The sequence below is a fragment of the Psammomys obesus genome, unplaced genomic scaffold, assembly GCF_907164565.1.
Source record: "Psammomys obesus unplaced genomic scaffold, mPsaObe1.curated_primary_1811, whole genome shotgun sequence".
NCBI classification, from domain to species: Eukaryota; Metazoa; Chordata; class Mammalia; order Rodentia; family Muridae; genus Psammomys; species Psammomys obesus.
The window spans coordinates 488,705-500,958 of NW_026590269.1; the positions used below are offsets into that span (position 1 = coordinate 488,705).

The 12,254-nt window shown below is 43.4% G+C and overlaps 1 protein-coding gene across 3 annotated transcripts in view; it reads right to left on the reverse strand.

The window, feature by feature from the left end:
- Positions 1-1,383: 1,383 nt before the first annotated feature.
- The window catches only part of Pcdhac2 (protocadherin alpha subfamily C, 2), an 86,002-nt gene continuing 75,131 nt past the window's right edge, over positions 1,384-12,254 (reverse strand). For 2 of the 3 annotated variants that reach the window (XM_055606751.1, XM_055606750.1), the window contains exon 4: positions 1,546-2,158. In XM_055606751.1, coding sequence (XP_055462726.1) covers positions 1,848-2,158 — 311 coding nt within the window. In that variant the 3' untranslated portion in view covers positions 1,546-1,847. Of the gene's footprint in view, positions 2,159-12,254 lie in introns of all 3 variants that reach the window. The other variant, XM_055606752.1, reaches the window with a different exon arrangement.

Sequence of the window (12,254 nt, forward strand, 5' to 3'; positions counted from 1 at the left end):
AATCTGCAAGTTCAATGAGGTCAGATTGGTACAATTTTGTGCTTGCACACCCTCAGGGACTCACTTCAGTATTTATTCCAGAACTGCTACTAGAAAAAAACAAAACAAAACAGCTTTATCTATTCCCTTGCCAGCAGGAGTCTTGGCAAGAGACAGCCCTTGGCTGACCATAAATAAAATTCCTTGAATCACCAGCATCTTGATTTAAGAAAGAAATTTTACTGTGTCTTTCATACATAAAAGCTGATTAACAATGGTTTAAAAAAAACACTATTCCACTTTTCCACAGGTGTACAAAAGGAAATATAATGGGCTTACATTCAACAATAAAGCTTAAAGTTCACTCTAGGTAATAGTTGCATTAACATTCACAGACACAAGCACAGAGTAAGTATATCTCAGGAGTCTTATATAGCATACAGCATACATATGGGAGGTTGATTCAGGTAACATCATAGGTGTTAGTAAGGTTAGCAATTCAGAGTGTTATAGAAAAGGAAAACAAGGCGAAGGTGTAGGCTAGCACACCGAGACAATCACAGAATCGGAAGAATGAAAAGTCTGCTTACTGTATGTATGAGAAAACAATATTTTTCTTCAGTTTCTGGGTCTTGATATAGTGGGTTAGAGAAGGTTGTGTAATCAAAGTGCACATCATTTTTTCTTAGAAAAGAGAGAAAGGTCCTTTTATTTAGTAATTAATACATGCAAGAGGCAGCCCCAGAGTGACCTGAAAGAGTAAAGCTGTGATTGGCAGGTGGCCGGTATAATACAGATGTTCCAGGCAATTCTCTTAAAGCACTTCTGTAGCAGCAATGGTCATTTAAAATGGCTGTAGACTGGATTCTCTTTTGAGGGGAGGTTGGGGGGATTGTATTCATCATATTCCTTTAAAGATTTATAGCTATAGACTTTCTCTTTTTTTTTTTTTTAAATAAATCTATCAAACAACAAACTGCATAAAGTGAGGCGTTGGGTTTTTCTTTTGCTTTTGCATATGTGTTGTTGGAAAAGGATGTGTCCTTTTCATAAACACTGTTTGCAAAAGAATTTTTAATAGCGTGAGCACAAGGACGTGTACAGGAAACACATCAGATCTGCTTCTGTTGCCCTGGCTGACCTCTTGTTAACCACCTGAACTGTCGGCTTGTGTGCATGAGAATGCAGCTTTCCATTATAGTGGTGCTGTAATCAACAGACTTGAGGGACCCCTAAAGCTTTGTCAGCAGGGATGATTTTGACTGCTAGAGGATGATCACCACACCTCCGGTTGAGAGACTGAGAAAGTCTGGTCCCTTTTAGTTTCACATTTCCCCCTCCAGACTGAAGACTCTGCCATGCTGATGTGCCTCTGTTTCCTAGCCCTTCTTGTGTCAACTAATCTAACCTGGACCATCCCAGCCAATGTCAGGCTCACGAACACTCATGGTAGCCACACATACCCAGTGACCACAAACACCCAAGCTGCTCAACCTGAATACCTTTCAGCCTGCCCTGCAAATGTCATCAAGACAGGATGCCTGAAGCACAGGGCAGAGAGTCCAACTCTCACTGGCGGGGCTGGGAAGCCTCTCCTTTGCGGCGGAGGAGAAAGGAAACTTGGGTCTGCTTTTTAGGTTCTGAAAACAAGCCAGAGTGGAGAGAAAGAGTTAACACCAGACTTAGGAAAGCTTTTCAAGACAAAACCTGTTAAATGCAATCAAGACAGACACAGGGAACTTTCTGCAGATTTCTGAGGTCTCTAGGAGGGCTCATGTCATAGGAGAAAGGATCAGGGGGTTGCTACATGGGAGAGATTTGCCATTGTTACAAAAACTGGCTAAGTGGCTTGTTTCCATTTGGTGGCCTCACTGGTCACTGTTGTCAGTCGTTCCGTTTCCTTTATCTTTTTTCTCCTGGGTCTTGTTACCCTTCTTCTTTTTCTTCTTTTTCTTGGTCTCCTCCTTTTTGCCGAAGGTTATAAAGTCGCTTTTGTCAATTTGGTTGTTAGCAGGCTCCTGCCGGATGGAGATGATTGCAGGAGATCCTGGGATAATGAATTTGTCTGGCAACTCACCGGGACCGGACTGTTTGGGGTTGCCTGGTCCGTATTTAAAGGTCCAGCTGTTGCTGTTGACACCAGCACCCACCGGAGGGGACACTTCTCCTGCCTCAGGTTCTGAAAGACAAAACATCACAAATCAACATCAGCGAATGTATGTTTTCCCTTATGCCATACACAAGTGGGAGAAGCCAGAGGAAATGCCAGTGTCTGGGAACAATCAACAGGACAGATTTTCTTACCACAGGGCCCACAAATCTAGTTTTCTAATAACATGGTTTTGACTCTTTGTGAAGAAATTTCCTAAATCACATAGCTGTGGAAGCTTGCCTGGGAACATGACAGGATGTAGAAGCAGGCTTAAAGCAGAAAAATGCTGCTTCCAGGGTGTGGATTAGGGGACACATTCCTTTTCACTCTTTTTTATTTGTTTGTTTGTTTTTTTTTTATTTTGTTTTTGTTTTTCTAGACAGGGCTCCTCTTTGTAGTGCTTGCTGTCCTAGAACTTGTTCTGTAGACCAGGCTGGCCTCGAACTCACAGACATCCACCTACCCTGCTTCCTGGGTGCTCAAATGAAAGGCGTGTGCCACAGCTACCTGGCGTATTTTCAGTCCTAATTCTGCCCAAACTACAGATGAACTGTTTGAACTAATTATCTGCCTTGATTCTACGGGTAAAACAGAGATAAGATGGGAAGAAGTGGAATATAGAGATCATCATCCACAATAGAACAGGATGAGATCCTGCTGTAAACTGAATCTATTTGTTCGAATAAAGTATTCCAATTTCAATTGCAAGCCAAGCCTCCTTCCCCAGAATGGTCACAGTCTATGTAAAATTTTGCGGGACTACAGAAGAAAAAATTACTGATTTTATTGGGCAAGGTTATATGGGATTCTAGAGGTACAGTGACATTTGCATTGAGTCTGCAGAAGACGATTATGCATCCACGGAGGGGGAGTCTTCAATGCAAAATTTCTTTACGAATAAAGTTGAAAAATACTTCATAGAGAAGTGCCATAGCACCCTTAAAAGGGAAGCCAGAGCTATAGAGGGAGAGTGACGGTCTGCCTGAAAATGAGACCCCAGGAGCCACAACACTCGAACTTTTGACATCAGAAGAGGGTTTCTGCCTCTGGCACTGCTTTTTGGTGGGCTCGCAGAATGTTCAGCCGGATAACTTGTTTACGATCATCCTCGTCTTAGGATTGCTCACACCTGCTATTTCCGCGCCTTACTTCCAACCATTTCTTTGGTGTCCCTGAGAACCACTGTTTTGAGCATTGTCTGCACCAAGTACTCTACGCTATTTCCCAAAAGTCCAAAAGTCTCATTTCAGTTTTTATCCTATCAAACCCTTCAGAAACATTTGTCACTTCCTTCTTGAAACAGTGACTCATGAGTTCTTTGTCACGTAGGAGACAAACAACCCCAAGGGATCTTCGTATTGGACAAGGCTTCTGTGACACAACAGATTAAAATGAAAGAAAGAGTATGTATTTCATATACACAGAGAAACACCAAGGAAATTGATGACTACCAAAGAGATGGCTTTAAATTGGATTTCACAGGCTTCAACGAAGAGCAGTGAATATTTGGACAAAAGACAAGACAGAGGAATGAACTTTTTAGTCCCCAAGGACAGCAACTTAAATGGCAGATGGCAATTGGTTTGGTACATGTTGTTACTGTAGATTCAAGTCTAGGCAGAGTCCAAATTTAGCCAATTTCTAGTGGTTGCTTTTGGTTCTCACTAGTGTGTGTTTAAGCATTTTTGTTTGTTGGTTTTGCAAATTTGCTTTGCTTTTAGAAAAGCAAAAGAGGAGTCAGAAAGTTTTTCTTCCTCTTCCATATTTTGTGGAGGTGTTGTCAGGTTGACACAGAACATTCTCCTGATCTTTCTTTTTGCCTTTGCATGGTCCTCCTCACCTACACATTTGATGGATTTGGCCTGTGACTCTTTACTTTATTTCTACACTTCCTTTTCGGGCTTCAGCCCTGTTTAAGGGCATAAATGGCCATCTAAGCTTAATAATAAAGTTGAGCATGGTGGATATGCCTATAATCCCAGCATTCAGGAAGCTGAAGCAGAAGGATGGAGAAGTCCAAGGACAGCCTAGCCTATGTAACAAGTTCAAAGACAGCCTAGGGTACGTAACAAGTTCAAGGACACCCTTGAACTATCTCAAATAAAAATAAATGTATAACTAAATATACTGATCGGATACAGATTTGTATTTAATGTTCTCACCCCTCTGTGTTGCAGTCTTCTATATCCATCTGCCTCTCTGATGTCTCTACTTTGCAAATTTAAAGAAATTACAAGCTGAAAAAAATCTGAAACCAAACTTTCAATTCCTTCCTTCTATTCCTGTCTAAACCTTTTCAGTCCCAGCATATGAAATCTCATTGACCCTGTTGTTCAAGCCAGGGTATGCAGGACTATACTTTGCTTTTCTTTATTGTCCACTCTCCATTTACATGCCCACTCTCTATTTACAATACATTGCTTACAAGACTTAGTATTTATGCCTCTTAAATACATCCGACTTGTTTCCTCCCCGTGTTTGTTCTTTTCAGGACATCATAATCTCTTATATAAACCAAAGCAACAGCTTCCCCTTTGCTTCACTGCTTCCTCTTGGCCTCTCTCTCTCTAATCCCACACATCATAACCAAATTATCTCTATTCTTTAAAGTCCTCCAGTTTTAAAAATGGAAGGGAAAAATACTTAAAATAGAAATCAGATGAGATCACTCTCCCACTTAAAATTATTCAAAAACTTTCTGCTGCCTTGAGGGAAGAAAAAATGTAAACTCTTTTAATATGGTATATAAGAATCTTGAATAACCTGTAATGTGGTGTCTTTATTCCCCATCCATGGGGTTATTTTGCCTCAAGATTTAGAGGATGTTAGGTAGATTTGCACTAAGCCTCAGGAAAACAACAGGTTTCAGTGCAACGCTTCCCCAAGGTTCTCACTGGGAGATGCATCATAAGGTATGACATGACTTTAGAAGAGAAGCCAGCGCCACCTCAAATGATCTCCCTTCCTTTCTTTAAACATTCCATTAAAAAATATTTTTTTATGTGTATGGCTGTTTTGCCTGCATGTATGTCTTTGTATCTGTGTGCATGGAGCCTGACGGAGCCAAAGGAGGTTGTCGGATCCCCAGGGGGTAATGAGTGAGCTGCCTGCTGGGAACTGAACACTGGTCTCCTGGAAGAGCAGCTGCTGCTCTTAACCACTGTGCCCTTTCCACAGCTCCTCCCTGCTTTCTTGTCATGGTCCCCATTCTTCTAGTCTGCGATTAAATGTCATCTTTTCAGAGAAGTGCTCTACAACTTCAGGCCAAGCAGGGCTTCCTTTACCCAGAAGAATCTACTGCTGCAGTGTTTTCAAAGGCAAGAAAGCAGACATAGGCACAGTCACCAGTACAACCAGTGCCGCGCAGAATTCCTGGCCCATTCATGTACAGAAATATGTATTAAATGAATGGCTGAAAGGGTGATATCAGAAGTGATGCCCACTCTGCTGAACCAAACAAGTCTATACTGATGATGCTTCTGACATCCAAATAGGAAATGAGGTAATGCATACAAAGTGATAATCCCGATGCAGCACAGAATGAGCTCCATAAATGGTGCTGCATAGGAGCAGCTATATAAACACCACAGTGCTCGGGACGAGGAGAGCTAGGTGAGATGAGAGTTTGCAGCAGGAAAGAGAGAACAGGAAACTTCTTTCTCTCCTAAACTCATTTTCTCATAGCACAATTTCCTTCCCAGGAATTGTACCCCAGGTTTAGGGCAAGAGACATTTTCCCCCTCTGAAGCTAAAACTGATTTCTTTCCTATAAAATAATCCAATCTTCAGCTTAGCTCAGCCAGAATCTTCCTGTTAAACTTTCAGACACAGGCTCTGATTCTGAAAGGCCTACAGAAGAGAGTGGGGGTGAGGTTGGGGTGGGGGAGGGGTGTCCACTTTTATTTGGAACCCAAGGCCTTTCACATGCTAAGCAAGTGCTTTCTACTACTGACACATACCACCTATCCTTATTTATTTATAATTTATTGATTTAGCTATCATCTATTTATTTTAGTTGGAGACAAGGTCTTCCTACACTGAGCCTCAAACTATTATAGCCTAGGCTGCCCTTGAACCTACATTCCTGCCTGAGTTTCCAGAATAGCTGGAATTAAAGACCTGGGTCACTATGCCTTTAAAAAAAATAAATAAATATAAAAAAAAAGACTAGGGACCTAGGGCCTTGTACATGCTAAGCAAAAATCTGCCACTAGGCTACAGCCTCAGGCCTGAGGAATTGAATGTGTTTCAAAGCTTTGGATTTGGTGTCCAGAACTAGCTTTTATCACCATCAGAGTAGTTTAGTTGCCCTTACAAAAGCCCAGAACGGACATTTTTTGCAGTCAGGACTCTACATGAGGGTCCTCTTGGAGTCATCCAGAGATCCGGAGCTCACAGGCACCTTCATTCCCTGGTGTGAAAGGACTTTAGCAGTTGTGAGTACTGGCCTGGGGAAGCCTTGCAGAAGGCCCACCTGCCAGGAGCTAATTGATCTCTTCTATATTTCAGCAAGCTTCCTAGGCCTTTGCTGGCCCCTTCGCTGGCCTTTCTTGGTTTTAAAGTGACTGGGCCTGACCTGTGAAGATGCAGTCAGAGCTGCAAGGTACATGGTGCACAGGCTCAGCTTCTGTGCGGCAGGAAGAGATGTGGTTTCTCCAGGGCTCCCCAGACACTGCGCTGCTTAACCTATTCTGGTCTTCCTCGCGTAAGCAAAACACTTCTGAGGGCTTCGGCAGCCATCTGCATTGTGTCTCACTGAAGTGAAAGCACAGCTTCAGGGTCTGATGAGACAGCCACTTACTGACCTCCTACTCAGATTTCTTTTTGACTGAGAGAACTAACAGGCTAGCGTTGCCTGTTCAATGCTGTGCCTTTTGGACAGATCCAAGGATGTAATTCCTTCTGAGGATGGTAAGGCAAGATGCAACAAACCGCAACTGCAAACCAGTCAGTCCTAGCAAATGGTTCACAGAGGAAATCTTCCTTCAAAGGTACCTGCTTTCCTCAGAGCTCCCTCAGGCCCCTCCCATTACTCCCAGGGACCAAGACACAGTAGAAGAGCTCATCCTGGAAGCTAGGGCAGAGAAGTATTAATTAGTTCAAAGGCAGCTTGAGCTACCTAGTGAGACCCTGTTTCAGCTTTTGTGTAGTAAAAGGGCTGGGAATACACATGAGTAATAAGCTGCTTGCCTAAAATGCATCAGGTCCTGAGTTCAATCCCCAGTACCACCACCCCGTCCCCAGATCCAAATAACTGGGCTTCTAAGATCCTAGAAAGCACATATAAGAAATATCAAGCCCACAAGAGTTCGGATCCTTAGGACGAGGCCTTCCATATATTCAGATGACAACCCAAGATTTAGAAGTTTTAGTAAAGTCAGATCACAATTATGGGGGAGAAAATGGTTTTGCTTGTTTGTTTCTTTTGGTACTGGCCAGTTTCTTTACAACTTAAAAATTGGAACAGCATGCATTTTTTTAAAAGTGCAAATCTTCCCTTTTTGCTTTAAAAACTGCTTTCTAGAAGTAGCTAGCTGGCAACTTCCTGTAATCCTATAATCTACTTGTGCACTGCCCAGGGGCCTTTGGGCAAAATTCCTATCTTTCCTCTTTCATGCTAAACTAAGCCTGGCTGCATGGGTCCAAGATGTGCTTCAGGAACTAGGAATGACTGGGAAACCAAAAGCCAAGAGAGGTTCTGAAAACGGTGTGGTAAATGCCTGAGCCTCCTGAACTGCAAGAAATTAAAAGTGGAGGGAGGGGGAGAGACGGAAGCGGGCAAAGAGAACTAGAAGAAACAGACACTGCTAACCCGTACATCCGTTTTGTAGATGAGGGGCCTAAGGACCAGCTTTGGTCACATAATTACTAACCGGTGTAGCCTGGAACCAGGCTCTAAACAGGTCGCAGAGGCGCATTCCGAGCTGTATATCAAGGTCATTTGAAAATCTAAAATATAATGCACGTACAGTAGTTATGGCTATCCGTTTTGCTGCCATCTGGGAGAGGCAGGCAGGGGCCTTCCAGCTAGAATCTGCTGAAAGGAAGGACGGTGGGGGAGGGGTGCGAAAGCGAGAGTGAGGAGTCAGGAAAATCACAGCTCAGCCTCCAGGTTTCAGGCCCTCCCCCTTCTTCCCATTCATCCCTTTGTTACCATCTCTGGGACTCAGTGCCGAGGTTAATAAAGAGCTTCCAGAAAACCCATCATTGTGATTAAAGCCGAGGACTATCTTGCCAGACAGCACTTTGGAGCCTGCCTACCGCCTACTCTGATCCGTCAGCGCACCCAGCAAAAGCTATTAAATGATTACAGGTGCTTCCGGCCCAGCCAGCCAGCCAGCTCGCCTGGACTGCGGCTCCTCCGGGGTGGGCTGCTGCTGCAGCTGCTGAGCCCGCTGCTGATGGGACCGGTCTGGCCACCAAAGGCCCTGGCGTTGGCGTGTGGACGTCCAGAGGCTTGCTGCTCAGTGCCACTCCGCCTCTCCCTCTCCCTAGCTGCTTCTGCCACCCGCGCCACGGACACAGTCACGGGATTCTTTCAAGCGGCCCCTATTTCCTTTGTGTCTTCTAGTTTTGAGCAACTGCTCCTTGCCCAAGTCTTCTTTGCAGAATTTAGCAAAAATTTATGAATATATATATACTCGTTCTGACTAGAGGGGGAAAAAATCCACAAACTGCTGGGAGAAAAATAAAATAAAATAAAACAGGCTATAGGTGTAAAACATCCTCTCCTCCCGCCCACCTTGTTTCCCACGTTTATTTGGGTTTGTCGACTGACTGGAGAAGCACCGCCCTTCGGCCACTGTTCAGCAGCACAAACCTAAATCGCATTCACAAAACACAGGGAGAATTGGGGTCTGAAATCTGAATCCTGGATCAGAGAGACAGCAGAAAGGCTACAAACCCCTGGAGACCAACCCACCGTGCCCTTCATCCCCCTGCTGCTTCCTGGTTCTTACCACGGAAACAGAAAGAATTCCCATAAAAACAAACCGATGTCAGCATACATTCATTCCCTGAGCTCTACAAGACCTGAAACTTTGTTACCAGGGTATCTAGGTTTAAGCCTAACTACAGAGTAAATTATGATGTTCCACGTATCTTTTTTTTTTTTTTTTTTTTAATCTTCAGGCCTCTGCTTTCATTTGTAAAACAGTTAACAATAGCAGTTGTTACGAGATTAAATGCAGTTCTTCTTAAAAAGCACCCACCTGGCACAACGTAAAAAAAAGTAAAAGCCTCATTATTAACTCTTACTTGGCTGGTAAAATGGAGCAACAGAAGATTCACTCATTTATTAAAGAACTATTGAATACTTACCAGGAACCAGGCCGTTTATTTGCATGTTTTGCATATATGTATTTATTTTACTAATTTTAGGTTATTTTAATTAATTAAATTTGTTTAAATATGGATTTAAATATGTTTTGTTTTTCAGATAAAAATCTGAAGGCTTAAATTACAGCAAGTTGATTTGCTCTGACTCACACAGGGAACTTGGTAATGAAGCTGAAAAATCATTCTTTCACTGGCTCTTGGCTCAGTAAGGCAACTGTCACTCCTTTGAACACACACACCTTGGGACTCCTGGGAGTGTGAGCATGCATGTGTATAGAGTACAGCTGTTCTGTATTCACAGGCCTAGAGTTTGATCTGGAGGGTAGCTGGGCAGACGTGGTGCTCCTCTGATTGGAAATCAGAGTGAAAGCCTGATCACCAAGGGTCACCAGAAGTGCCTTGCCACTCCTGTTGTTTCACTCTCTTCGGGTGGGATAAGCTGATCTGGAAGAAGATTCCATGACTGTTGGTGCCTTGGGCCACAGCTGGGCTAATTTTCAGTAATCTTGGAGCGGAAGAGAGAAATACAGTCGGCATATTTTTAAAGCCACAGCTCTCGCTTTGTGCCCAAAATAACTCTCCCATTTCTAGGTTAAGAGTATAAAGGCATCATGTGATACGAACCCAGATTCAAACACTGGGATGGCTGGTCTCAAGCCTTCCTACCTTCCTATTTTTTCCTACTGAAAAAAAATAAAAAACAGTCAAACTTGTCTTCCGTAAGCTGCCTGTTTTCTCTGTCTATTTCTTGGTTGCATCTCTAGGATCCAGAAAAAGGAATTTCCCTTTACAACCTTTCTTTTCAAAAATCCCACTCCGCACTTCTCCCTGGCAGCTGAGGAGGCCAGAATGCTGAGAATTCAGGGTCTGTTGGAGGGCCACAGATGGGAACAGCAATCTCATCCTCACTACTTACCTGCTCTGAAACCTTGAGCAATCACTTGGCCTCTCAGCACCTTTTTTTTTCTTTCATATGCAAAGCAAAGATAACAATATCCACCTAATAGGGTTGTGGGCATTAAAAAGAGACAAGATTCAGAAATTACAGAGAACAAATGCCTGGCATGAGGAGAATCTGAAATAGAGAATAGTTATCGTTAGTCTGTACTATTCCTTTACGACCACAGTACTGCTACCAACCTATTTCCGTGGGCAGTACTTCCAGAAAATCTCTTTTCCAGAAACCCTTCTCCCAGAGAGTCTGACCCCCTCCCAGGTGTCACCGAGGACTACCCACGGTGAAGTTTTCCAGGTTAGTTGAGAAGGATTCCTCTAGGCCTCTGGAAGAGGTTGCGTAGTTAGACTTGATAGAAAACACCTTATCAAAAGCCCTGTGATGCCGGATAGTGGTGGTGCACACCTTTAATCCCACACCTCTGTGAGTTCAAGGCCAGCCTGGTCTACAGAGTGAGCTCCAGGACAGCCAGGGCTTCACAGAGAAACCCTGTCTCAAACATCAAAACAAAAGTCTTGGGCTCAAACATCATCTCCACTAGTCTGCTTTCTCCTCTTTTCTTCTACACTATTTTTATAACACTGAATTGATGGTTTCTATCTGTAAAATAGAACACTCATTACTCACACCACTAAATATTTATTTACAATGGAGTGGTCATTATAGCAGGCAATAAGAATATAGATATAAAAAAATAATACAGATATAAATTCAAAAAGTGAATGTGGACAGGTGTCCTATTCCTGAAGCGTTATAATATGGTGGGAGAAGTATGTAGTATGTATGTAGTAAATGAGTTTTATGGTAGAGTAATAATAGCACTCACCCTCCTGGAGACAGTATATACAATACATAATACACCATTCAGAACATGAAACAGCCATGCCTCAGATTCTGCATTCCTCTACTAGACATGTGGCCTTATTAAACCCTAACTATTTCAAGTTCCTATGAAGAAAAATAATGGACTAAGTACTTAGGATAACACCTGGTACATGTTGGACCACTAAGGACATTTTAGTTATTACTACTGTCACTTACAAGTAAATTCTCTCCTCTGTCTGCTCCAGGATTCTCTATATGGAGGCTGTCTCTCTCTCTTTAGAGGCTAAGTCTCTCTCTTATTCTCTCTCTCTCTCTCTCTCTCTCTCTGAGACAGAGTTTCTCTGTATAACAGTGCCCTAGCTGTCCTGGACTCACTTTGTAGACCAGGCTGGCCTCAAATTCACAGCGATCTGCCTGCCTCTGCCCCCTTCAGTGCTGGGATTACAGGCATGCTCCCGCATAGCCAGGGGCAAGAGTTCAAAGAGCAGGCAACTGAGTCCGTATCAGAGGCAGCCCCGGCTCTGACATGGAGACTGAGCTGCCTATGGGCTACATCTGAGCAGGGGGGCTAGGTCCTCTCCATGCATGGTCCTTGGTTGGAGGATCAATATGTGCAGGAACCCTGGGCTTAGATTTTTAGCTTTGTTGGTCTCCTTGTAGGGTTCCTGTCCCCAACGTGTCCTTCTAACACCCCCCCCCTTCTTCCATAAGACACCCTGTGCTCTGCCAAAAGTTTGGCTGTGAGTCTTGGCATCAGCTTCAATTGCCTCTTGGGTGGAGCCTTTCAGAAGATCCTCTATAGTAGGCTCTCATCCTGTTCCACCACTTCTGGTATCTATCCTGTTTGCCATTCTGAATGAGATTTGGAACCACTTTGGAAATCAATCTAGTGCTTTCTCAGAAAATTGGGAATAGCACTAGCTCAAGACTCAGCTATACCACTCCTGAGCACATACCCAAAAGAAGCCCCCATCATTTAGAAAGGACATTTGCTCAACTAAGTTC